Raw genomic sequence first — 23,261 nt, 5'->3', positions numbered from 1 at the left:
TATGGTGATTGGTTGTAAAGTCAACCTTATAGACCAGCTATCCTAGTGGTAGCATGGACAAGAGCAGTCTTAGGCTAAACTCTGAATGGCATGTGAAGCCAGCTGTGATACCATATATAATCCCTTGAATACCAAATGAAAGGACACCACAACAGATATATATATAAAATAAAGTGTATTTATTCTAAGCAAACCCTCAGCACTCTTTATGAGATTAGAGGTAAGTACAACACAGTCTTATTTAAGCATACATTAAGTCACACAGGTAAGTAATACAGTTAGGCCCTAGGGGCCACGCAAACCATATACTAAGTAAGTGGTATAAGAACCACTGTCACGGAAATAGAATAGGCCTAGGCCTAGGGAATCGCTGGGGCTACACTACACTAGCGTTAGTTAGGAAGTGGGAGGCCCACGGGATTCGTGTGCAGAGTGGAAACACTCACGCGTAATGCGTAAAAGTCAATAGCAATGTTACAGTTTAGAAATAGATAGATTTAGGACACTTCCGGAGTAGCTAGGAAGTTGAGACTTGAAAACTAGACACTAGGATAGTCACTATCCTGATGAGCACCGGAGTACCCAAGTTACCTAGCCCACAGGCTGCGGGTGCATAGGGGTGAAGATGCGTCGTTTTCGTCGTCGACTCCTATGGATGCCTGAAGAAAGATGCTGACAGGCAGTCAGGGGAGAGTGTCCGGTGGATCCCAAGGCTAACAGTTGAAGTATGATTTTAACATGTCTTTCCCTCTAGAAGGGGGGAATAATATTCTCATGTCCAGAAATGGCATGGGGGTATTATTCCCGAGTGTTAGACACCTTACACGACATGTTTTGATAAAGCCAAACCATAGTTACCATAACAGTCTAAGATTATAAGGCACTTTAAGAGTATATGGTAGGCTATATCATAGAACAGCTATAAGGACATGGTTCCGAAAGCTGCAGACAGGCTCAGCTCATGCTAGAGCACCATCTCACATGTTACCAAGCACTCTGCCTCCAGGATTGTCAAGGCCTGCCATAGGAGTGACTGATAGGTACACATGTGTCTATATGTAAGTCAGGTATAGGAATACTACACCTAAGCAAGGGGTGATTACACGACCTTGCCCCAGCTGAGTGATCAGCCAGTTGTGTCAAAATGGAAGGCCAGGCCAGGGGTGGCACAATACATGCTGCAGCCCCTGGTAGGCCTAGGGTACACCTATGCCCTGGGTACCTAGGGTACACTGTACAGGGGCCAATAAGGTGATCCTATCCAAATGGGTTATGCACCTAAAGTACATAGTATTAATTTAGAGAGAGAACAGCAGGGCTGTGGGTCTGATTAGCAGGCCCACAGCCACATCTAAGTCGAAAACCAGTAAAGCAAAAGCAAAAAGTGGGGGTGAACATAGAAAGCAGACCCTACTCTCCTACATGGCGCGAAACTGGACAAAGGGAAGTGGGTGTAACCACCCCCTCCCAGGTCCCACCCATAAGGCGTGACCTAGCAGGTATCCCAGCCCCCCAGATTAGTATAAGAGTGGGAGTTGGGCCTCAAGACTTTAGATTATCCTGAACCTGCAACTTGAACAGAAACTCTGGACCTTCGACATTCGACGAAAGAAGAAGACTGAAGAATCTCCCTTGTGGCCAAGGAGTGGCTACCCTGTGCAAACAGGCACCATCAAGAGACTACCCCTTTGCTTTGCCCACGTTCTACGAGGAACCGACTGCAGAGCCCGACCAGAGCCTTGACTTCTCCGACCCTGATCCACATCCAGAAAAGTGGCTAGTAACTTCAAGCGCAGCTTCTGAGGCACCCTCGAAGTTGTGCACCGGGGATTGAGAAGCCCCAACCACCATCTGCACCGAAGATCATCCCCCCACAATCCACGAGTCCTGCGTGGGGCCCTTCTGCATTTTCCTGCTTGCCGCGTCTGTCCGGTTGCTTGCCCGCTGGCTAGTGGCCTTTGAGACGACGCACCCTGAAATCTTCTACGCTGGTTTGGCTCCTCCAGACTGGCTCCCGCTTCTCTGCAAAGAAGAAGCACCCCAGACCTTCCTGGTCTGCACCAGAAGCAAGTCCTCCGTTCTTCGTGGGTTCCGCTTGCCAAGGCTTGGTGAGTCCTAGTCCAACTTCGACGCCGCCGACAGCAAGAGCCTTCGTGGGACAGCTCGCCTCCTGGTCGTCCTCGACGCTTCCTGGTCCTCCTGGCTGCAGCGACAAGCTTCACCTTCACCTGCAATCTTCACAACATCGCCTGGTTCCTTCCTGGCTCCACGTGGTCACTGGCTAGTGACCTTGACTCTGTCCCTTCTGCTTGCAGGTCTCCTCTCTTCTTGATCCCAGCCTTGGGATCCACCGGACACTCTTCACTGACTGCCTGTCAGCATCTTTCTTCAGGCATCCCTAGGAGTCGACGACGAAAACCGACGCATCTTCACCCCTATGCACCCGCAGCCTGTGGGCTAGGTAACTTGGGTACTCCGGTGCTCATCAGGATAGTGACTATCCTAGTGTCTAGTTTTTCAGTCTCGACTTCCTAGCTACTCCGGAAGTGTCCTAAATCTATCGTTTTCTAAACTGTACTATTGCTAGTGACTTTTACGCATTACGCGTGAGTGTTTCCACTCTGCACACAAATCCCGTGGGCCTCCCACTTCCTAACTAACGCTAGTGTAGTGTAGCCCCAGCGATTCCCTAGGCCTAGGCCTATTCTATTTCCGTGACAGTGGTCCTTATACCACTTACTTAGTATATGGTTTGCGTGGCCCCTAGGGCCTAACTGTATTACTTACCTGTGTGACTTAATGTATGCTTAAATAAGACTGTGTTGTACTTACCTCTAATCTCATAAAGAGTGCTGAGGGTTTGACTAGAATAAATACACTTTATTTTATATATATATCTGTTGTGGTGTCCTTTCATTTGGTATTCAAGGGATTATATATGGTATCACAGCTGGCTTCACATGCCATTCAGAGTTTAGCCTAAGACTGCTCTTGTCCATGCTACCACTTGCATAGCTGGTCTATAAGGTTGACTTTACAACCAATCACCATAAGGGTATTTGGACTGATATAAGGTGTGCACTAGAACTAGTGACATCATACATCAGGCCAACTTCTCACAACACCCAAGAGTTTCGTACAGGTGGAGTGAGCTTGTTCTGTAGTAGGGGATCTCTGTGTATAGTCATAATCTATGAATAGTCCCGCCCATGTGCGGGGACCCCGGAGCAATCAAAATATCTCTTAAGCTGTCCTGCATTTGCAAACCTGCAAAGACACTTAAGAGACAGACAAAAATAATACAGCCTAATAACAACACGGCTGCACTGGCCAGCACTTCCTCTGAAGTGAACACAAAAGCCAAAATAAAGTTTAAATGTCATTTTTATTCACATCTGACATGTTCCTTTATTGTATCACACTCCCTTCACCAAAATCCCTTTAAGCAATAGAGAGGAAGGGGTGGACAGACAAGCCCTATAGGCTGTCATTATGTGTCTGCTAAAGGGATACCGTGCCTTTAAGAAACTCTCCAGAGACCCCCGGTATCCCAGGATGCACAGCCCAAGCAAGTTACTTTCAGTTCTTTTTTCCGGCTCCTGCTAGCAGGACCCTGGAGCTTGAGCTCTCCCCTTTTGGGTGGTTTATTTGATAAAAGTTAGATTTTTTGGATAAATAGTGTTTTCATTCGACGTCTAGAGCCTTTGTCTACTACTGACTGCAACCTGGAGCAGTTTTGGCCCACTCTTAGCATGGCTTTGTTCGATAAATGCCCTGAGTGTGGGAGGAAAAAGGCCAAGACGGACCCACATGATGTTTGTATCCCAGCTACATGTGTCATCTGTAAAAACTTTTCCAAAAGGACCCTGAGGGACAGGGAGAAGATTTGTCTTCAGGGTCAGGAGCAGCAGAGGACCGGTGGGACTTCGGGGCATGGAGGGTCTCATTCCCCCTCCTCCGCCCATGCTTCAGCCCCTGGAGGGACCTCCGGGCAGAGCAGGGAGCAGAAACGGCACCTACCGGCTGGTAGGTCGCGTTCGGCGTCGAAGGCGACGACGTAGACGGCGAGGGAGAAGGCATCGGTATGTTCGCCGTCGATCCAGGGCTCTGGGTCGCGGCAGCCTCGGCATCGGTATGTTCGCCGTCGAGAGAGGGGCCGGTGAGACCCGGGACCGGGTCGCCGTCGCTGACGTCGACACCCCATCGACGTCGTAGTGAGCCCCGTGGCGGTCTGCACTCACCGCCTTCGCCGTCGACCCATGGCTCGACGCTGACGGAGTCGACGCCGAGATCCCGGCGCCGGAGAAGATCGCCGTCGAGGCACAGGTCGCCGTCGAGGCACAGGTCGCCGTCGAGGCACAGGTCGCCGTCGAGGCACAGGTCGCCGTCGAGGCACAGGTCGCCGTCGAGGCACAGGTCGCCGTCGAGGCACAGGTCGCCGTCGAGGCACAGGTCGCCGTCGAGGCACAGGTCGCCGTCGAGGCACAGGTCGCCGTCGAGGCTCAGGTCGCCGTCGAGGCACAGGTCGCCGTCGAGGCACCGGAAGTCGATGTCGAGGCGCCACGGGTCGCCGTCGAGGCACCAGAGGTCGCCGTCGAGGCACCAGAGGTCGCCGTCGAGGCACCAGAGGTCGCCGTCGAGGCACCGGAGGTCGACGTCGAGGCACCGGAGGTCGACGTCGAGGCAACGGAGGTCGACGTCGAGGCACCGGAGGTCGACGTCGAGGCACCGGAGGTCGACGTCGAGGCACCGGAGGTCGACGTCGAGGCACCGGAGGTCGACGTCGAGGCACCGGAGGTCGACGTCGAGGCACCGGAGGTCGACGTCGAGGCACCGGAGGTCGACGTCGAGGCACCGGAGGTCGACGTCGAGGCACCGGAGGTCGACGTCGAGGCACCGGAGGTCGACGTCGAGGCACCGGAGGTCGACGTCTAGGCACCGGAGGTCGACGTCTAGGCACCGGAGGTCGACGTCTAGGCACCGGAGGTCGACGTCTAGGCACCGGAGGTCGACGTCTAGGCACCGGAGGTCGACGTCTAGGCACCGGAGGTCGACGTCTAGGCACCGGAGGTCGACGTCTAGGCACCGGAGGTCGACGTCGAGGCACCGGAGGTCGAGGAAGCATGGTTCGGCGTCGAGAGGGCGCTCGACTTCGAGACGGCGTTCGACGTCGAGGGGGCGACGACCGGCCAAGAGACGCCGGACGAGGTCGACGTACAGTTCGACGTCGAGGACATCGGGGAACACGTCCTCAGTGATTACGATCTCCAGTCGGGGATCGGGGAGACGAGGGTGTTCCCCGTCGGTGACTTCAACACGGGACAGGCCCTCCAAGAAGAGAAGGGTGGCCGAGAGCCCGGACAGTGATGGTGCGGGCTCTCCTGCAAGGAGTGATGGGGCTTCGGAACATCTGTCCCCGCTGCGGCCTCAGCGGCCTCCGCTGCCTCCTGCGCCTGCTCTTCCGTCGGATCCTCTACCGGCGCCTGCTCTTCCTCCTCCTCCTCCTCCCCCCCTCCTCCGCTGCCTCTGCCCGCGCCTCCGCGGTCTGCATCTCCACCGCAGCCACGGACTCTGCCCCCGAAGGATCCCCACAGACAGAGATCTCGCTCTCGTCCTCGCAGGCGGTCACGGAGTAGGCGCAGATCTTCCACTCGGTCTGGGCGTGGACGACGGAGATACCGGTCTCTTTCCAGAGGCTCGAGGGGCAAGGACTCTTCTGAGGCTGGCAGGTTCTCTCCCTCGCTGTCGGAGACGCCTCCTACCCGCGTCTCGCCAGTGGATGACATTGCCACTTTCCAGGAGGTGCTGATGAGGGGGGCGGCGAAGTTGGGAATATCAGTAACAACCCCTATTCCCACCACCTCTGTGATCTTTGAGACTTTGCATAAGGCTCATCTGTCGCGCCCCCTCCTCCCGTTGGTTCCGGGGTTGGAGGAGCCTGCTATGGAGGTGTTCTTGACGCCGGCCGTGGTGAAACCGGCGTCCTCGAGACTGCTGAAAAAGTACAGGGCCCCGGACTCGGACCCGGCGTTCCTCAGGGTGGATCCTCCCCTGGACTCTGTCATTGTGTCGGCGGCTCGTAAGCAACACTCTACGACGCCTTCGTCCACGGCCCCTCCGGATAAGGAGAGTCGTAAGATGGACTCCTTGGGGAGGAGGATGTGCTCCACGTCGGCCACTACGATGAAGGCCGCTAGCGCCTCCGCTCTGTTGGGTCGCTATGACAGGTCTCTTTGGGACTCCCTGCAACAGTTCGCTGCCTCCCTGCCTAGAGAGAAGAGGGAGGACTTTCAGGAGGTGCTGAACGAGGGCATGATGGTCTCTAACCAGATCATCAGTGCGGCGGGGGATATATCGTTGCTGGCGGCCCATGGGTACTGCCACGGCATACACATGAGGAGGCATTCCTGGCTACGGCTGACACCGCTCAAGCCTGAGGCGCAACAGAAGATTGCCAATTTGCCGTTCTCCGGCACGACGCTGTTCGGGTCTCATGCGGATGACGAGATGGCCCGCATGAAGGCAGTGGGGCTGGAGAGGCCCAGGGAGCAGAGGAGGGCCTTCCGCTCCTCGGGCAGGCGCTATTCCAAGCAAAGGGGTCAAGGGCGTCAGTCGGGTCACCAGCTACAGCCCCAGCAACAGCAGTAACAGTTCCCGAGGCAGTCCTTTCAGAAGCGCCAGAGGGGCAGAGGACAACATCAATCCTCGTAGGGGAACAAAGGCCCGGCCGGGTCGAAGCCCTGAAGGGTCACTTCCCCCTCATCCGTTACCCGCTCCGGTGGGGGGGAAGTATTCAACACTACCTGGCAGAGTGGAGGACAATAACTCAGGACAAGTGGGTGCTGAATATTGTTTGCAATGGATACAGTCTTCGTTTCACCAGCCCGCCTCCACAGATTCCACCTGTGCGCTCTCCCTCAATGGTGCGGGAGCTCCAGCGGGAGGCGGACGTTCTGTTGGCAAAGAAGGCCATAGAAGCTGTTCCTTTGAGGCAAAAAGGAAAAGGTCTTTACTCCAGGTTCTTTCTCGTCAGAAAAAAGGACAAGAACGAGTTCAGGCCTATTCTGGATCTGCGTCAAGCAAACAAGTGGATCCGCAGAGAAAAGTTCCGTATGTTGTCCCTGCATCAGATTTTCCCTCAGTTGCATCGAGGAGACTGGCTGTGCGCCATAGATCTGCAGGACGCTTACTTCCATGTGCCGATCGCACTAAAGCATCGCAAGTTCCTGAGGTTTCTGGTAGGCATCAACCATTACCAGTATACAGTACTCCCGTTTGGTCTGAAGTCTGCCCCACGGACGTTCTCCAAGTGCATGGCAGTGGTGGCGGCACACTTGCGGAAGAGCAAGGTGTTTGTGTATCCATACCTGGACGACTGGCTGATCAAAGCCTCCACGTACCGGGAAGCCCAGTGTCACTTCAACAGGACAGCTGCCTTGCTGCATCGCCTGGGACTGCACATCAATATGTCGAAGTCAGTGCCGATCCCTGTGCAGTGTCTCCAGTACTTGGGGGCCTCAGTCAATACCTTGAACGCAAGCGTGTGTTCTTCGGAGGAGAGACGCTTATCGATCCGTGGGAAGGCCCTGCACCTCCTCTCAGCCCGCTCTCCTACAGTGAGGACAGTGTCTTCCTTGCTGGGGTCGATGGCTTCATGCATCTTTCTCACCCCCAATGCACGTCTGCATATGAGGCCTCTGCAGGAATGTCTGGAGGATCAATGGGACCAGAGGCGGGGGCGTTGGGAGGACAAGATTGGTCCTCCCACTTGTGGGACACCCCCGCGCCGCACGGCCACCAGCTGCTGCGTGTGCCCCTTTGCCTTGCCTAACTGCCTCGCCGCCGGCCTCGCTGCCGTCTTGGTTTCTCCCCATTTGTTTTCGCCATTTGTTTTGCCCCCCATTTGTGCTTGTTTTTCTGTAATTATTGTGCCGTGGTAACAGTTTCCTTCCTGTTTGCCCGCCTACCTCGCCGCCCTCCGCTCTCCCTCCCCGCTTCCCGCCACCGCCATTTACCCCGCCCCTTTCTCTTCTGTACCCTCCCCGCTCCCGCCTCCCAGCTGCTCCGCCCACCCGCGCACTTCGCCTTATATGGCGACCGTGCGAACGCGCAGCGGCCACGCGCAGCGGGTGCGCCGATTGTGCGCCGAAGGCGCGCCAAAGGTAAGCCCGTCTGCGCCCGTCCGCGACCGGATCGCGACCAGCGCCAGGACCCCTGGCCCACGAAGACCCCGACCAACCCGCCTGACGTACTCCGCCGCCACCCTCATCGCACTCAACACCGGCCGAGTTCCCAGGATGCCACCAAGCCACACCACGACGCACCCACGGACCCTTCAGCTGCCACGCCTGCAAATTCTCCTGCATCCGGACCTGCCTCGCACCAGCACCCGCCAAGTCGAACACCAGCAGCACCCACCTCAAGTGCATCCTGCTCAACACCCGCTCCGTCCACAGACACGCCATCGAACTCTGGAACCTCCTAGACGCCACAGCCCCTGACGTTGCCTTCCTCACAGAGACCTGGATGAACGCCTCTTCAGCTCCCGACATCGCCATCGCTATCCCAGAGGGCTACAAGATCGTCCGGAGGGACCGCACCGCCAACCAGATGGGAGGAGGCATCGCCATCATCCACAGGAACACCATCTGTCTCACGACCAGCACCGACAACACCCTGACCACCGCCGAACACCTGCATTTCCAGATCCACACCGACCCGAACACCACCCTCAGAGGCACCCTGATCTACCGACCTCCGGGACCACGCACCCAATTCAGCGAGGACATCACCGACTTCGTCAGCCCGCATGCCCTCCCCTCCGCTGACTACATCCTCCTGGGGGACCTCAACTTCCACCTGGAGAACAACAACGACCGCAACACCAGCACCCTGCTCGACAACCTCGCCAATCTTGGACTCAAGCAGCTGGTGTCCACCCCCACCCACCTCGCCGGACACACACTCGACGCAGTCTTCTCTTCCTGCACAGACATCGACTTCAGCCACGCCACAGAGCTTCAATGGACGGACCACAGCTGCGTCCACTTCACCTTCAAGAGAACGACGACCCCCACCACCAGCAACAGGCCGCCCGCAGAAGCTGGAACAAGATCACAGCAGACCAGCTCGCCACCTCCCTGAGCCAGCACCCTCCTGCCAGCTCAGCAAACCCCAGCCGGGCCGCCGACAACCTCACGAAGTGGATCAGCATCTGCGCGGACGAACTCGCCCCGCTGAGGACCCCGCCCAGCAGACCCGGCAGCAAGAAAGCCCCGTGGTTCACCGACGAACTCAAGAGCTCCAAGAAGAACTGCCGAGCCCTCGAGAAAGTCTGGAGAAGGGAACCTACACCGGACAACAGGACCACCCTCAAGCTGGCCACCCGGAAGCACCACCAGCTGATCCGCGCCGCCAAGAAAACTGCATTCAAGGACCGGCTGGACAACAACGCACACAACTGCAAGGAACTCTTCAACATCGTGAAAGAGCTATCCAACCCCAGCGCAGGAAACGACATCACCCCATCGCAAGACCTCTGCAACTCCCTCGCTTCATACTTCCACAACAAGATCGCGGACATACACAACAGCTTCAACAACCAACCAACGCACACCAAGACCGAACAACCACCCCCCACCACCACCCTCCACGCCTGGACCCCGATCAGCACCGAAGACACCATCCGCACGATGAACTCCATCCACTCCGGATCACCGACCGACCCCTGCCCTCACCACGTCTTCAACAAGGCCGACGCTGTCATCGCACCCCACCTGCGAGACACCATCAACACATCCTTCGACACCGCCACCTTCCCTGAGAGCTGGAAGCACGCCGAACTCAGCGCTCTACTCAAGAAACCCACTGCGGACCCTACCGAACTCAAGAATTACCGCCCCATCTCGCTCCTCCCATTTCCTGCCAAAGTCATCGAGAAGACCGTCAACAAGCAGATGGCCACCTTCCTCGAGACGAATGGATCCCTCGACCCCTCACAGTCCGGCTTCCGAGCCAATCACAGCACCGAGACCGCCCTCATCGCCGCCACCGATGACATCCGAGCCCTGATGGACAACGGAGAAACAGCGGCCCTCATCCTCCTAGACCTCTCCGCGGCATTCGACACTGTCTGCCACCGCACCCTAGTACAGCGCCTCAGCAACGTCGGAATCCTGGACAAGGCGCTGGAATGGATCATCTCCTTCCTCGACGGAAGAACACAGAGAGTCCGCCTACCACCGTACAAGTCAGAGGCCACCAAAGTCATCTGCGGCGTCCCTCAAGGATCCTCACTGAGCCCCACCCTCTTCAACGTCTACATGAGCCCCCTCGCGGCCATCGCACGCCAACACAACCTCAACATAATCTCCTACGCCGACGACACCCAGCTGATCATCTCCCTGACCAACGACCCCGCCGCCGCCAGAGCTAACCTGCACGAAGGGATGAAAGAGGTAGCCGAGTGGATGACGACCAGCCGCCTGAAACTGAACTCGGACAAGACGGAGGTCCTCATCCTGGGCTCTTCACCCTCCGCCTGGGACGACTCCTGGTGGCCTCCCGCCCTGGGCACCGCACCCAAACCGACAGACCATGCACGCAACCTGGGCTTCATCTTGGACTCCTCCCTCTCCATGACCAGGCAAGTCAACAACGTCTCCTCGGCGTGCTTCAACATCCTACGCATGCTACGGAAGATCTTCTGGTGGATCCCCACCGAGACCAGGAAGACCGTCACCCAGGCCCTCATCACTAGCCGACTGGACTACGGCAACGCCCTCTACGCCGGTACCACCGCCAAGCTCCAGAAGAGACTCCAGCGGATCCAGAACGCCTCAGCCAGACTCATCCTCGACATCCCACGAACCAGCCACATCTCCGGACATCTGAGAGACCTTCACTGGCTCCCCGTCAACAAAAGAATCACCTTCCGCCTCCTCACCCACGCACACAAAGCCCTACACGACCAAGGCCCGAGCTACCTCAACAGCCGAATCAACTTCTACGCTCCCAAATGCCACCTCCGATCAGCCAACCACGCCCTCGCCGCCGTCCCCCGCATCCGAAGAGCGACTACAGGAGGAAGATCCTTCTCCTACCTGGCCGCCAAGACCTGGAACTCCCTCCCGACCGACCTGCGCCTGACCCAAGACCACCTCTCCTTCAGGAAGAAGCTGAAGACCTGGCTGTTCGAGCAGTAGCGGCACAGCCCCCCCCCCCCCCCCCCCAGCGCCTTGAGACCCTACGGGTATGTAGTGCGCTCTATAAATGTCATTGATTGATTGATTGATTCATCTGTCCCGACACGCTCTCCAATCTCTGAAATGGTGGTGCTCCTCAGAGAATGTTTGCAAGGGGACTCCTTTCCACAAGGATATTCCGGTCCAGACCATAGTGACCGATGCGTCTCTCCAGGGCTGGGGAGCGCATTCGGGCCCTCTTCAGATTCAGGGGATCTGGTCGCAGACGGAGATGACTTACCACATCAACTTTTTGGAACTCAGAGCAGTACACTTGGCCCTGAAGGCATTCCATCCCTCCTTCACGACGAACTCCCTGCTTGTTCAGACGGACAATACTACTACCATGTACTACCTCAACAAGCAGGGGGGCTCCCGGTCACGCACGCTGTCTCGGGAGGCACAGACTATCTGGAATTGGCTGGTGGCCAGGAACCTGACGATCACGGCAACCCATCTGCCGGGAGTGCAGAATGCCCAAGCCGATGCACTCAGCAGGCTCGTTCAAGAAAATCACGAGTGGGTGCTAAACGACGACGTGCTAAGAGACGTCTTCGCGGAGTGGGGCACTCCGGATATCGATCTGTTCGCTACGGCAGAAAACAGCAAATGCCGCGACTTCGCGTCCAGGTACTACCAACCAGGGACACTGGGGAATGCCCTATGGATCAGCTGGTCCAACAGCTTTCTCTACGCCTTTCCACCCATTCCCCTGATTCCGGCGGTGCTGATCAAGCTGTCGCAATCCAGAGCCAGGATGATCATGATTGCTCCGGAGTGGCCGAGGCAATGGTGGTTCACCGACCTTCTTCACCGGTCTGTCTTGCCACACCGGCGCCTGCCGTGTCGGCCGGACCTTCTCACGAAGTTCGGAGGACAGATGGTCCACCCCAATCTCTCATCCTTGAGTTTGGCAGCATGGCTCCTGAGCTAGTACAGTATGGACACTTGAACCTACCTCAGGACTGTATGGAGATCTTGAAAGAGGCGAAGAGGCCGTCTACGAGGACTTCTTACGCCTATAAGTGGAAGAGATTCTGCTTGTGGTGCAAGGCAAAGGACATTGACCCTACATCCTGTAAAGAAGATGTTATTTTGCCTTATCTACTGCAGTTAGCTCAATCAGGGCTTAATTTTCAGTCTATTAAAGTTCATCTCGCAGCTTTGACTGCGTACAGAAAGGGCCCTTCCCAAACCTCATTTTTTCAAATCCCTGTGATTAAAGATTTTTTGGAGGGTTTGCGTAAGGTGTTTCCCCCCTGTTAGACGACCTTCTCCACCATGGGAATTGAACGTGGTGTTGTCCAGATTGATGAGGGAACCTTTTGAGCCTATTCATAAGGCTTCTTTGCAGCATTTGTCCTGGAAGGCTGCCTTCCTTGTGGCCATTACATCGGCCAGGAGGGTAAGTGAGATTCAGGCTCTGTGTTGTCAAGAGCCGTATACTGTATTCCATGAGTCTAAAGTAGTGATGCGTACTCATCCTAAATTTTTGCCTAAGGTGATATCTGATTTCCATGTAAATCAAATGATAACTTTGCCTACATTTTTTCAGCATCCCTCCTCTCCGGCGGAGAGGTCTCTGCATTCACTAGATGTGCGTAGGGTGTTGAAATTCTATCTAGATAAGACAAAAGACATCCGCAGGTCGGATCAACTGCTTGTAAATTATGGTTCAGTAAGAACTGGTCTAGCTACCTCAAAACAGTCAATCTCTAGATGGATTGTGTCCTGTATTCAGCTTTATCAGAAAGCTAATAAGACGTTAGGGGGTAAGCCTAGAGCGCATTCGACTAGGGGCAAAGCAGCTACTACAGCTTTGCTTAGGAATGTTCCAATTGCTGACATTTGTAAGGCTGCCACCTGGAAGTCGGTCCATACGTTTACAAAGCATTACTGCCTGGACTCTGATGCTAGGGCAGATGCGCAGGTTGGACAGGCTTCGCTGAGGAATTTGTTTGCAAAGTGATTTGTTGGTGTTTGGTTCTTACTCCACCGCTGCTTGTTGGTTGGGATGGGCTTGCCATTCTATTCATAGATTATGACTATACACAGAGATCCCCTACTACAGAAGGAGTAGTTTCTTACCTGTAACTCCAGTTCTGTAGTAGGGGTATCTCTGTTATAGTCATAAGCGACCCTCCCTCCTCCCCGGTGGAGTAATTCTGACAGTGTCAGGCTTGTTGTTATACACCTTCAAAAAGAACTGAAAGTAACTTGCTTGGGCTGTGCATCCTGGGATACCGGGGGTCTCTGGAGAGTTTCTTAAAGGCACGGTATCCCTTTAGCAGACACATAATGACAGCCTATAGGGCTTGTCTGTCCACCCCTTCCTCTCTATTGCTTAAAGGGATTTTGGTGAAGGGAGTGTGATACAATAAAGGAACATGTCAGATGTTAATAAAAATGACATTTAAACTTTATTTTGGCTTTTGTGTTCACTTCAGAGGAAGTGCTGGCCAGTGCAGCCGTGTTGTTATTAGGCTGTATTATTTTTGTCTGTCTCTTAAGTGTCTTTGCAGGTTTGCAAATGCAGGACAGCTTAAGAGATATTTTGATTGCTCCGGGGTCCCCGCACATGGGCGGGACTATTCATAGATTATGACTATAACAGAGATACCCCTACTACAGAACTGGAGTTACAGGTAAGAAACTACTCCTTGCTTGGGATGATTTTTTTGGTTTATAGGATTCTTAGATGTTGCTTTTTTATTTCATGGTATTTTTAGGCAGTATTATTGGTTAGATTGCAAAAAAGGATAGTTGAGAGGAAATAAAGAAAGCAGCAAATACAGACTTCTGGGACTGAGACACATAAGTGACCAGGTACGATACTTTTCATTTTGGGGATTTTGCAAGCGATTAGCACGGACAGCCTGCAGGTTTTTTTTGTGTGTGTTTTTTTTACTTGAATACTCAATGTTTGATATTGTATCTAGTCTACAACCTTCAGCCAGGTAATACGCTGGTGAGGCTCTGAAATTTGTTCCTGTCTTGATGTGGTGATGGTTACAAGTACTCCGGCATTTTGACCCTCATGTTACTAAAGGCTGTTAAGGAACCCTGTAAGAAAACTATTTGTAGAGTCAAAGCATAAGTTAACTAGTGTTCCCAGCACAGTGTGCCACTGGTGACTTGGTATTAAACAATTCACCTTCTTTTGTAGGGTTTAATGAATTAGTCCTTTTGTAATCTAGCATATCCCCCAGCTCTTTCCCCTTCACTTTTGGCACAAGGATTTGCCCAAAGAGCATTTAGGCCTTTCCACCACAGTTAATATCTCAGACAGTTGTGGTGGTGTTGGTGAGAGGCTTATGAGTGTTTTAAACGAGTCTCAAGCCAACATATCAGCATGCTGACGAGGGCACTGAAAGATAGCCTCATGGACTATCATGGATAGATCCACAAGTCGTAGAACATCTGCTGGTGACTGATTTCAGTTTCAGGTGTCCTATTGAGTCAGTGATTGAATAAGTTATGTGGACATACATTGCCTTTCACTCATAATCTCTCGCCTGCGATTACTTTGAAATTTTCTCTGCACTTCTGTCACTTAGTCATTTACAGTTTTTTCAAATAAACACTTGTTTATATGCATTTTGTAAACCTTCCATAATATATTTTATACTTCTTGTTGTAACTTACATACCTATTGATAAGTCTTTTAAATGTTAAATAAACTCTTGCTTGCTTCTCACTTCATTTTATGTTTTTGTTTTCCTGCAGGGGGCTGAGGTAGAGGGAACCAAGTTTGTATTGCAGCTGCGCCATCCGGATCATGCCACCCCTAAATTGGCCGCGACCAGCGGAAAACCAACGGCAAAGTAGGTATGCACACATAGTTTGTAAGGACCCCGTCCTCTCCAGTGCTCCCCAGATAGTGATACTGGAAACTGGTATAGTGAAGAATTGAGAGAAGGGTGGATACTCATGCTCTTACGGCACAGTGACACCCTGCTTGCTACCTCTAGGGTGGCGGCAGCCATGGAAGACAAATGCCAAAGTAAGTGAGCATGCATGCATAGTTGGGAAGGACTCCGCCCTCTCTAGTCCTTCCCAACTAGGTATACTGGAAGTTGGGTTAGTAAAGAATTGAGAGAGGGGTACTTCTAGGCGTGCTCTTATGGCACTTTGTCGCCTCCTGCAGTAAATGAAGCATTCGATGGTCTTGTTCATGGGTAACTCTCTAGACCCAAAACCCTTAGCACACAACATAAATAACATCACAGTGTTCTTGGTGTAAGAATTCAATAAACAATCAATTCAGAAAGAATTTTCTGATGCGAGACTTGTTCTTTTTGTTTTTCTTCTAGGTCTTTCTTTAATAGCAAGAGCTGTGATTCAGTGGAAAAGCCAATGCCAAATGCCAACACGTGTTTCGTCGCCTTCCCAACTTACATGCGACTTTTTCAAGGCTGTATCGGCTTCAATCAGTGTAAATTATCGTGTGGTGTTAATTCCGACCCACACGGTCCTCCGGCGTGAGTAATATTTCTCTATAGGAGTATGTTACAATCGTAAGTAATATCGTGCGTGGCTAGCACATCCACGTCTGGAAATGCAAAATCAGCCTCACGCCGGTAGCCTCGAGTACGAGGCCGACTCTTCCGTATCCGTGTATTTTTCAACAAGTGTCATAATTTACACTGATTGAAGCCGATACAGCCTTGAAAAAGTCACATGTAAATTGGGAAGGCAACGAAACACGTGTTGGCATTTGGCATTGGCTTTTCCACTGAATCACAGCTCTTGCTATTAAAGAAAGACCTAGAAGAAACCCAAAAAGAACAAGTCTCGCATCAGAAAATACTTTCTGAATTGATTGTTTATTGAATTCTTACACTAAGAACACTGTGATGTTATTTATGTTGTGTGCTAAGGGTTTTGTATCTATTCGTGTACTGTAGCTTCGCCACAGTCTGGTTGGAAGAGTTTGGTGGTTCTCCTCTCCCCTTTTAGCACCAAACCAAGCACTTATACCAGGAGCGCCGTCCCTATTGAAAAATACCACTACCTTTGCAATGAACTCTCTAGACCATCCAGCATTCTTCTTCTCTCGTTAGAAAAGAGCTACACATTTGACCCCTCTGTGGTGATGTTGCTGCAGACTCATCTGCTGGGGTAAGTCCTCGGAGGCGCCCTTCTGAAGATTGATCCTCATTGAGGATGAGAATGAAGGAATGGAACGGACGCCTTTCAGAAGATGTCCTCAGTATCATTCCAAATATCCCTTTTAGAACCTCCTTTTATAGCCTTGGAATAGGGGTCTCTACTTTGTTTGATTCCAAAGAAATGTAAGCTCGGGTCTACTTTGCTCTGCCTCAGTAAGGCGAGTAAAGCCCTTGCTTTTTGCTTTCACAGTTTAACTTCTCAGTGCCTTGTAAAGGAAGCAGTGGAGTCTTACCAGTGTAGTAGACGGTGACTGTCGGGCCTTGCACTCATTTTTCTCTGGAGTGATATAAGACACTTTTGAGTTCCAGCTAACCCTCAGCCCTACAAACTGCATCTAACACCCATCGCAATCCTGAATCCTAAAACACCAGGTACCCTATTCTGCCCAACCCTCAATCACACCAACCATACCTGCTCCACTCCTATCCATACCTTCCCTAGCCCTAACACCCACCTCCACCACAAGCACCCAGAGCTCTAAAACTTCCCCTTCCCCAACCTGAGCCCTAAAAACCCATTCCGGCCTCAACACCCCTCAGCCCACAAAAACCCCGCTCCCAGACCCTACTTCCAGACACACTTCGCTTCATCCAACCCTCCCCTAGCCCTGAACCCCAAAACCGCTCCCTGCCCAGTTCTGAACCCTAAAACTGCACCTTTTTCCAGCCCTGAGACCTAAAACCGGCCTCTGCAACAGCCCCTTCCCAGCCTCCAATTCCACACACACTACCCTACCCCTAAGCCATATACACTACTCCTTCCTTGTCCCCAGCCATAGAAAAAACCTCCATCACCCCCAGTCCAACTAATTAAACACTTGTCAAATGCCATGCATGTCCGGTTAGACTAATGCAGTTTGTTAGTCTTTACTGCATCCCCACAACGTCATATGATTCTCACACAATCAACTCATTAAAGCAGGTTCCTGGCAGTCTCTGAGGGCCTGTATTGCTTGGCAGCTCCATACAGTGACAAAGGATGCTCCGTGCGAGACGGAAACCATTGCTTGGAGGTGGTAACGCTTCTCTCCCTATCTGCTGGGGAAGACTGACCTTGCCCTCATACACCACTAGCAGCCCCTTAGTAGTCCCACTCACAGCAATAACACCACCCCTTCAGTTCCATAGCTGACATTGGGACTCTGTGCTGAGACGTTCAGGTGGCCCTAGTGTCCTTCGGAGCTAGAGAGAATGGATTGCCGCGGTGCCGAACTCCCAACCGCAGCCCCATTTGTAGAGACCAGACTGGAACAAAGCTGTGCCCTGCCACTGCACCAAATTGTGAAAAATTAAGATCATCTCCTGAATATACTTGAGCCCTCTTCCAGTGCTGTGCGACAGGCCTAGCACCTGTGATTGTATCACTGTGCTCCACTGCACCTCTTTGTGCTGACTGAGTGACAGAGCAGCTAACAGTGAGCACCAGGTTAGGAACAACCAGGGCACACAAGCATGCACAGTCAAGCTGTGTCTCCGTGATCCTGTCTTGACTGGCGCCTGAGAAGAGCCTTGCCGCAGCACCTTTAGACACTCCTGTGTTTTCCGGTGGCCCGCTCCTGTGTTTTTCCGGTGACCCGCTCCTGTGTCTTTCCGGTGACCCGCTCCTGTGTCTTTCCGGTGACCCGCTCCTGTGTCTTTCCGGTGACCCGCTCCTGTGTCTTTCCGGTGACCCGCTCCTGTGTCTTTCCGGTGACCCGCTCCTGTGTCTTTCCGGTGACCCGCTCCTGTGTCTTTCCGGTGACCCGCTCCTGTGTCTTTCCGGTGACCCGCTCCTGTGTCTTTCCGGTGACCCGCTCCTGTGTCTTTCCGGTGACCCGCTCCTGTGTCTTTCCGGTGACCCGCTCCTGTGTCTTTCCGGTGACCCGCTCCTGTGTCTTTCCGGTGACCCGCTCCTGTGTCTTTCCGGTGACCCGCTCCTGTGTCTTTCCGGTGACCCGCTCCTGTGTCTTTCCGGTGACCCGCTCCTGTGTCTTTCCGGTGACCCGCTCCTGTGTCTTTCCGGTGACCCGCTCCTGTGTCTTTCCGGTGACCCGCTCCTGTGTCTTTCCGCCGACCCGCTCCTGTCTTTCCGCCGACCCGCTCCTGTCTTTCCGCCGACCCGCTCCTGTCTTTCCGCCGACCCGCTCCTGTCTTTCCGCCGACCCGCTCCTGTCTTTCCGCCGACCCGCTCCTGTCTTTCCGCCGACCCGCTCCTGTCTTTCCGCCGACCCGCTCCTGTCTTTCCGCCGACCCGCTCCTGTCTTTCCGCCGACCCGCTCCTGTCTTTCCGCCGACCCGCTCCTGTCTTTCCGCCGACCCGCTCCTGTCTTTCCGCCGACCCGCTCCTGTCTTTCCGCCGACCCGCTCCTGTCTTTCCGCCGACCCGCTCCTGTCTTTCCGCCGACCCGCTCCTGTCTTTCCGCCGACCCGCTCCTGTCTTTCCGCCGACCCGCTCCTGTCCATCCGGCGACCCGCTCCTGTCTCTTTCCTGCAAACTGCTCCTCTCTCTTTCCTGCAAACTGCTCCTCTCTTTTTCCGGTGACCCCGCTCCTCTCTCTTTCCAGTGACCCCGCTCCTGTCTCTTTCCAGTGACCCCGCTCCTGTCTCTCTCTTCTGACCTTGCTCCAGTCTCTCTCTCTTCTGACCTTGCTCCTGTCTCTCTCTGGTGACCTTGCTCCTGTGTCTCTCCGGTGACCTTGCTCCTGTGTCTCTCTCCGGTGACCTTGCTCCTGTCTCTCTCTCCGGTGACCTTGCTCCTGTCTCTCTCTCCGGTGACCTTGCTCCTGTCTCTCTCTCCGGTGACCTTGCTCCTGTCTCTCTCTCTGGTGACCTTGCTCCTGTCTCTCTCTCTGGTGACCTTGCTCCTGTCTCTCTCTCTGGTGACCTTGCTCCTGTCTCTCTCTCTGGTGACCTTGCTCCTGTCTCTCTCTCTGGTGACCTTGCTCCAGTCTCTCTCTCTGGTGACCTTGCTCCAGTCTCTCTCTCTGGTGACCTTGCTCCAGTCTCTCTCTCTGGTGACCTTGCTCCAGTCTCTCTCTCTGGTGACCTTGCTCCAGTCTCTCTCTCCGGTGACCCTGCTCCTGTCTCTCTCTCCGGTGACCCTGCTCCTGTCTCTCTCTCCGGTGACCTTGCTCCTGTCTCTCTCCGGTGACCTTGCTCCTGTGCCAACCTCTGATCCTCTCCTGTGTCTCTCCGGTGACCCACTCTTCTGTGTGTGCTGAGTGCCTAAGGGAGCTTAAGCGGCACATCCGGAAAGTCCTAGCCAGGCCTCCTGCTAGCTTAGGTGGTGATGCTGGTCACTGCTTCTTCAGGCACTGCTCTGCTCGCACTTCTGGTGTATGGACAGAAGCGTTGAAATGTAGGGACAGGGTGGCGATAGAGCAGTGAGAGGCCAGAAGTACTTTGACAGAGTAGCAGCAGAGTATTGGGAGTTTCACGTTCAGGGGATGCAGCAAAGTGAGGGGTGAAGAGAGATGGGCCCGGTGAGACGCAAGAAGTGAAGTGAGAGGCTTGGGCTACAGTGATGAACTGGGGCACAGCGAGGGGAGAGGAAGTCTGTTGAGGTATAAGTACAGGGAGAGGGCAGTGGAGAATAGAAGTGAAGGGGTAGTGAGAAAATGTGGGAGTAAAGAGAGGGGAGGCTAGGAGCAGTGTGAGATGTTAAAACACCGGACGTACACAGAGAGCGAAGGCAGTGTAAGAATTTAGGGGAAGAGTACGTTCAAATCAAGAAGGTAGCTCCATAGTGAGCTGACAGTGTCATAAACTGAGTTCATAGAGTGAGGAGATGGGGCCGCATGAGACTGGAACAGCAGGATGCTGGGTAGTGGCAGAGGTAGAAAGTGTAGATTAGAAGGTAGGGAAAATGGTGGGGAAGAGTGAGAGAAATGTAAGGGAATAAAAATCCAAGATTAGGGGCAGTATAAGGTACAGGTAGGAAAGAGGGTAACCCTTCAAGAAAACAGTGTAGGAGGAGCAGAGCAAAGGGTACTGTTTGAGAGAGGGTAAGAACACATTATTAGAACACGGTAGAAGGAGCAGAGTGAGGGGTACATGTGAGAGGGTAAGAACACATTGAGAGGGCAGCATCGGAGTAGCAGAGTTTGGAGTACAGGTATGAGAGTGTGAGAAGTTGGCCTGATGTATGATGTCACTAGTTCTAGTGTACACCTTATATCAGTCCAAATACCCTTATGGTGATTGGTTGTAAAGTCAACCTTATAGACCAGCTATCCTAGTGGTAGCATGGACAAGAGCAGTCTTAGGCTAAACTCTGAATGGCATGTGAAGCCAGCTGTGATACCATATATAATCCCTTGAATACCAAATGAAAGGACACCACAACAGATATATATATAAAATAAAGTGTATTTATTCTAGTCAAACCCTCAGCACTCTTTATGAGATTAGAGGTAAGTACAACACAGTCTTATTAATGCATACAGTAAGTCACACAGGTAAGTAATACAGTTAGGCCCTAGGGGCCACGCAAACCATATACTAAGTAAGTGGTATAAGGACCACTGTCACGGAAATAGAATAGGCCTAGGCCTAGGGAATCGCTGGGGCTACACTACACTAGCGTTAGTTAGGAAGTGGGAGGCCCACGGGATTCGTGTGCAGAGTGGAAACACTCACGCGTAATGCGTAAAAGTCAATAGCAATAGTACAGTTTAGAGAACGGTAGATTTAGGACACTTCCGGAGTAGCTAGGAAGTTGAGACTTGAAAACTAGACACTAGGATAGTCACTATCCTGATGAGCACCGGAGTACCCAAGTTACCTAGCCCACAGGCTGCGGGTGCATAGGGGTGAAGATGCGTCGTTTTCGTCGTCGACTCCTATGGATGCCTGAAGAAAGATGCTGACAGGCAGTCAGTGAAGAGTGTCCGGTGGATCCCAAGGCTGGGATCAAGAAGAGAGGAAACCTGCAAGCAGAAGGGACAGAGTCAAGGTCACTAGCCAGTGACCACGTGGAACCAGGAAGGAACCAGGAGATGTCGTGAAGATTGCAGGTGAAGGTGAAGCTTGTCGCTGCAGCCAGGATGACCAGGAAGCGTCGAGGACGACCAGGACCAGGAGGCGAGCTGTCCCACGAAGGCTCTTGCTGTCGGCGGCGTCGAAGTTGGACTAGGACTCACCAAGCCTTGGCAAGCGGAACCCACGAAGAACGAAGGACTTTCTTCTGGTGCAGACCAGGAAGGTCTGGGGTGCTTCTTCTTTGCAGAGAAGCGGGAGCCAGTCTGGAGGAGCCAAACCAGCGCAGAAGATTTCAGGGTGCGTCGTCACAAAGGCCACTAGCCAGCGGGCAAGCAACCGGACAGACGCGGCAAGCAGGAAAATGCTGAAGGGCCCCACGCAGGACTCGTGGAGTGTGGGGGGCTGATCTTCGGTGCAGATGGTGCTTGGGGTTGGGGCTTCTCAATCCCCGGTGCACAACTTCGAGGGTACCTCAGAAGCTGCGCTGTAAGTTACTAGCCACTTTTTCCAGGTAGCCGGTCCCACGTCGCTCGTCGCCTCCACGGATCTCAGCTCTGCTGTAGATGTGGATCAGGGTCGGAGAAGTCTGGAAGTCAAGGCTCTGGTCGGGCTCTGCAGTCGGTTCCTCGTAGAACGTGGGCAAAGCAAAGGGTAGTCTCTTGATGGTGCCTGTTTGCACAGGGTAGCCACTCCTTGGCTACAAGGGAGATTCTTCAGTCTTCTTCTTTCGTCGAATGTCGAAGGTCCAGAGTTTCTGTTCAGTTTTTGCAGGTTCAGGATAATCTAAAGTCTTGAGGCCCAACTCCCACTCTTATACTAATCTGGGGGGCTGGGATACCTGCTAGGTCACGCCTTATGGGTGGGACCTGGGAGGGGGTGGTTACACCCACTTCCCTTTGTCCAGTTTCGCGCCAGAGCTGGGGCTGGAGTGCCCCAGCGCCGGTTTGAACTGGACTATGCAAGGAACACCTTGTGTGCCCCAGGCATGTCTCATTCCTTTCAGCCCACCCTGCCCCAATACACTAAAGGCTGTCTGGGGAGGTGCTAGCACCTCCCCAAGCAGGAAACCTATTGTCCAGGCCTCCCTGGCTGGGATCACTCCCAGCTGCAGGAGGTCAGACTTGTGTCTGTGGCAGCAGCATCCATTTTGTGATGCTGAGGCTTTGGTTAGAGTTAAACAGCAAAGTAGGATTTTAACATGTCTCTCCCTCTAGAAGGGAGGAATAATATCCTCATCACCAGAAATGGTATGGGGGTATTATTCCAAAGTGTTAAGACACCTTACACGACATGTTTTGATAAAGCCAAACCATAGTTACCATAACCGTTTAAGATTATAAGGCACTTTAAGAGTATATGGTAGGCTATATCATAGAACAGCTATAAGGACTTGGTTCCGAAAGCTGCAGACAGGCTCAGCTCATGCTAGAGCACCATCTCACATGTTACCAAGCACTCTGCCTCCAGGATTGTTAAGGCCTGCCATAGGAGTGACTGATAGGTACACATGTGTCTATATATAAGGGTAGATATAGGCATACTATATCTAAGCAAGGGGTGATTACACGACCTTGCCCCAGCTGAGTGATCAGCCAGTTGTGTCTGATTGGAAGGCCAGACCAGGGGTGGCATAATACATGCTGCAGCCCCTGGGAGGCCTAGGGTACACCTATGCCCTGGGTACCTAGGGTACACTTTACAGGGTCCAATAAGGTGATCCTTACCAATTGGGAATGTACCTAGGGTACATGGAGTCCATTTTAAAGAGAGAGCAGACAGCCTGAGACCCTGAATGGCAGGATTTCAGGCCAACTAAGTCGAAAAACCAGCTAGACACTAGGCAAAAAGTTGGGGGTAACCATAGTCAGATATCCACCTTCCTACACAA

The 23,261-nt window shown here is 53.2% G+C and overlaps 1 protein-coding gene across 2 annotated transcripts in view; it reads left to right on the top strand.

The window, feature by feature from the left end:
* TTC31 (tetratricopeptide repeat domain 31) overlaps positions 1 to 23,261 on the top strand; it is a 214,820-nt gene that overhangs the window by 161,584 nt on the left and 29,975 nt on the right. Inside the window, exon 17 of one of the 2 annotated variants that reach the window (XM_085642905.1) lies at positions 14,970 to 15,067. In XM_085642905.1, the coding sequence (XP_085499031.1) occupies positions 14,970 to 15,067 (98 nt within the window). Of the gene's footprint in view, positions 1 to 14,969; positions 15,072 to 23,261 lie in introns of both variants that reach the window. The other variant, XM_085642906.1, reaches the window with a different exon arrangement.

This window comes from Triturus cristatus, chromosome 2_2 (assembly GCF_964204655.1).
Source record: "Triturus cristatus chromosome 2_2, aTriCri1.1, whole genome shotgun sequence".
Classification (NCBI taxonomy): domain Eukaryota; kingdom Metazoa; phylum Chordata; class Amphibia; order Caudata; family Salamandridae; genus Triturus; species Triturus cristatus.
Note: the sequence above shows the minus strand (reverse complement) of the source record. Positions and strands in the feature narration are given on the sequence as shown.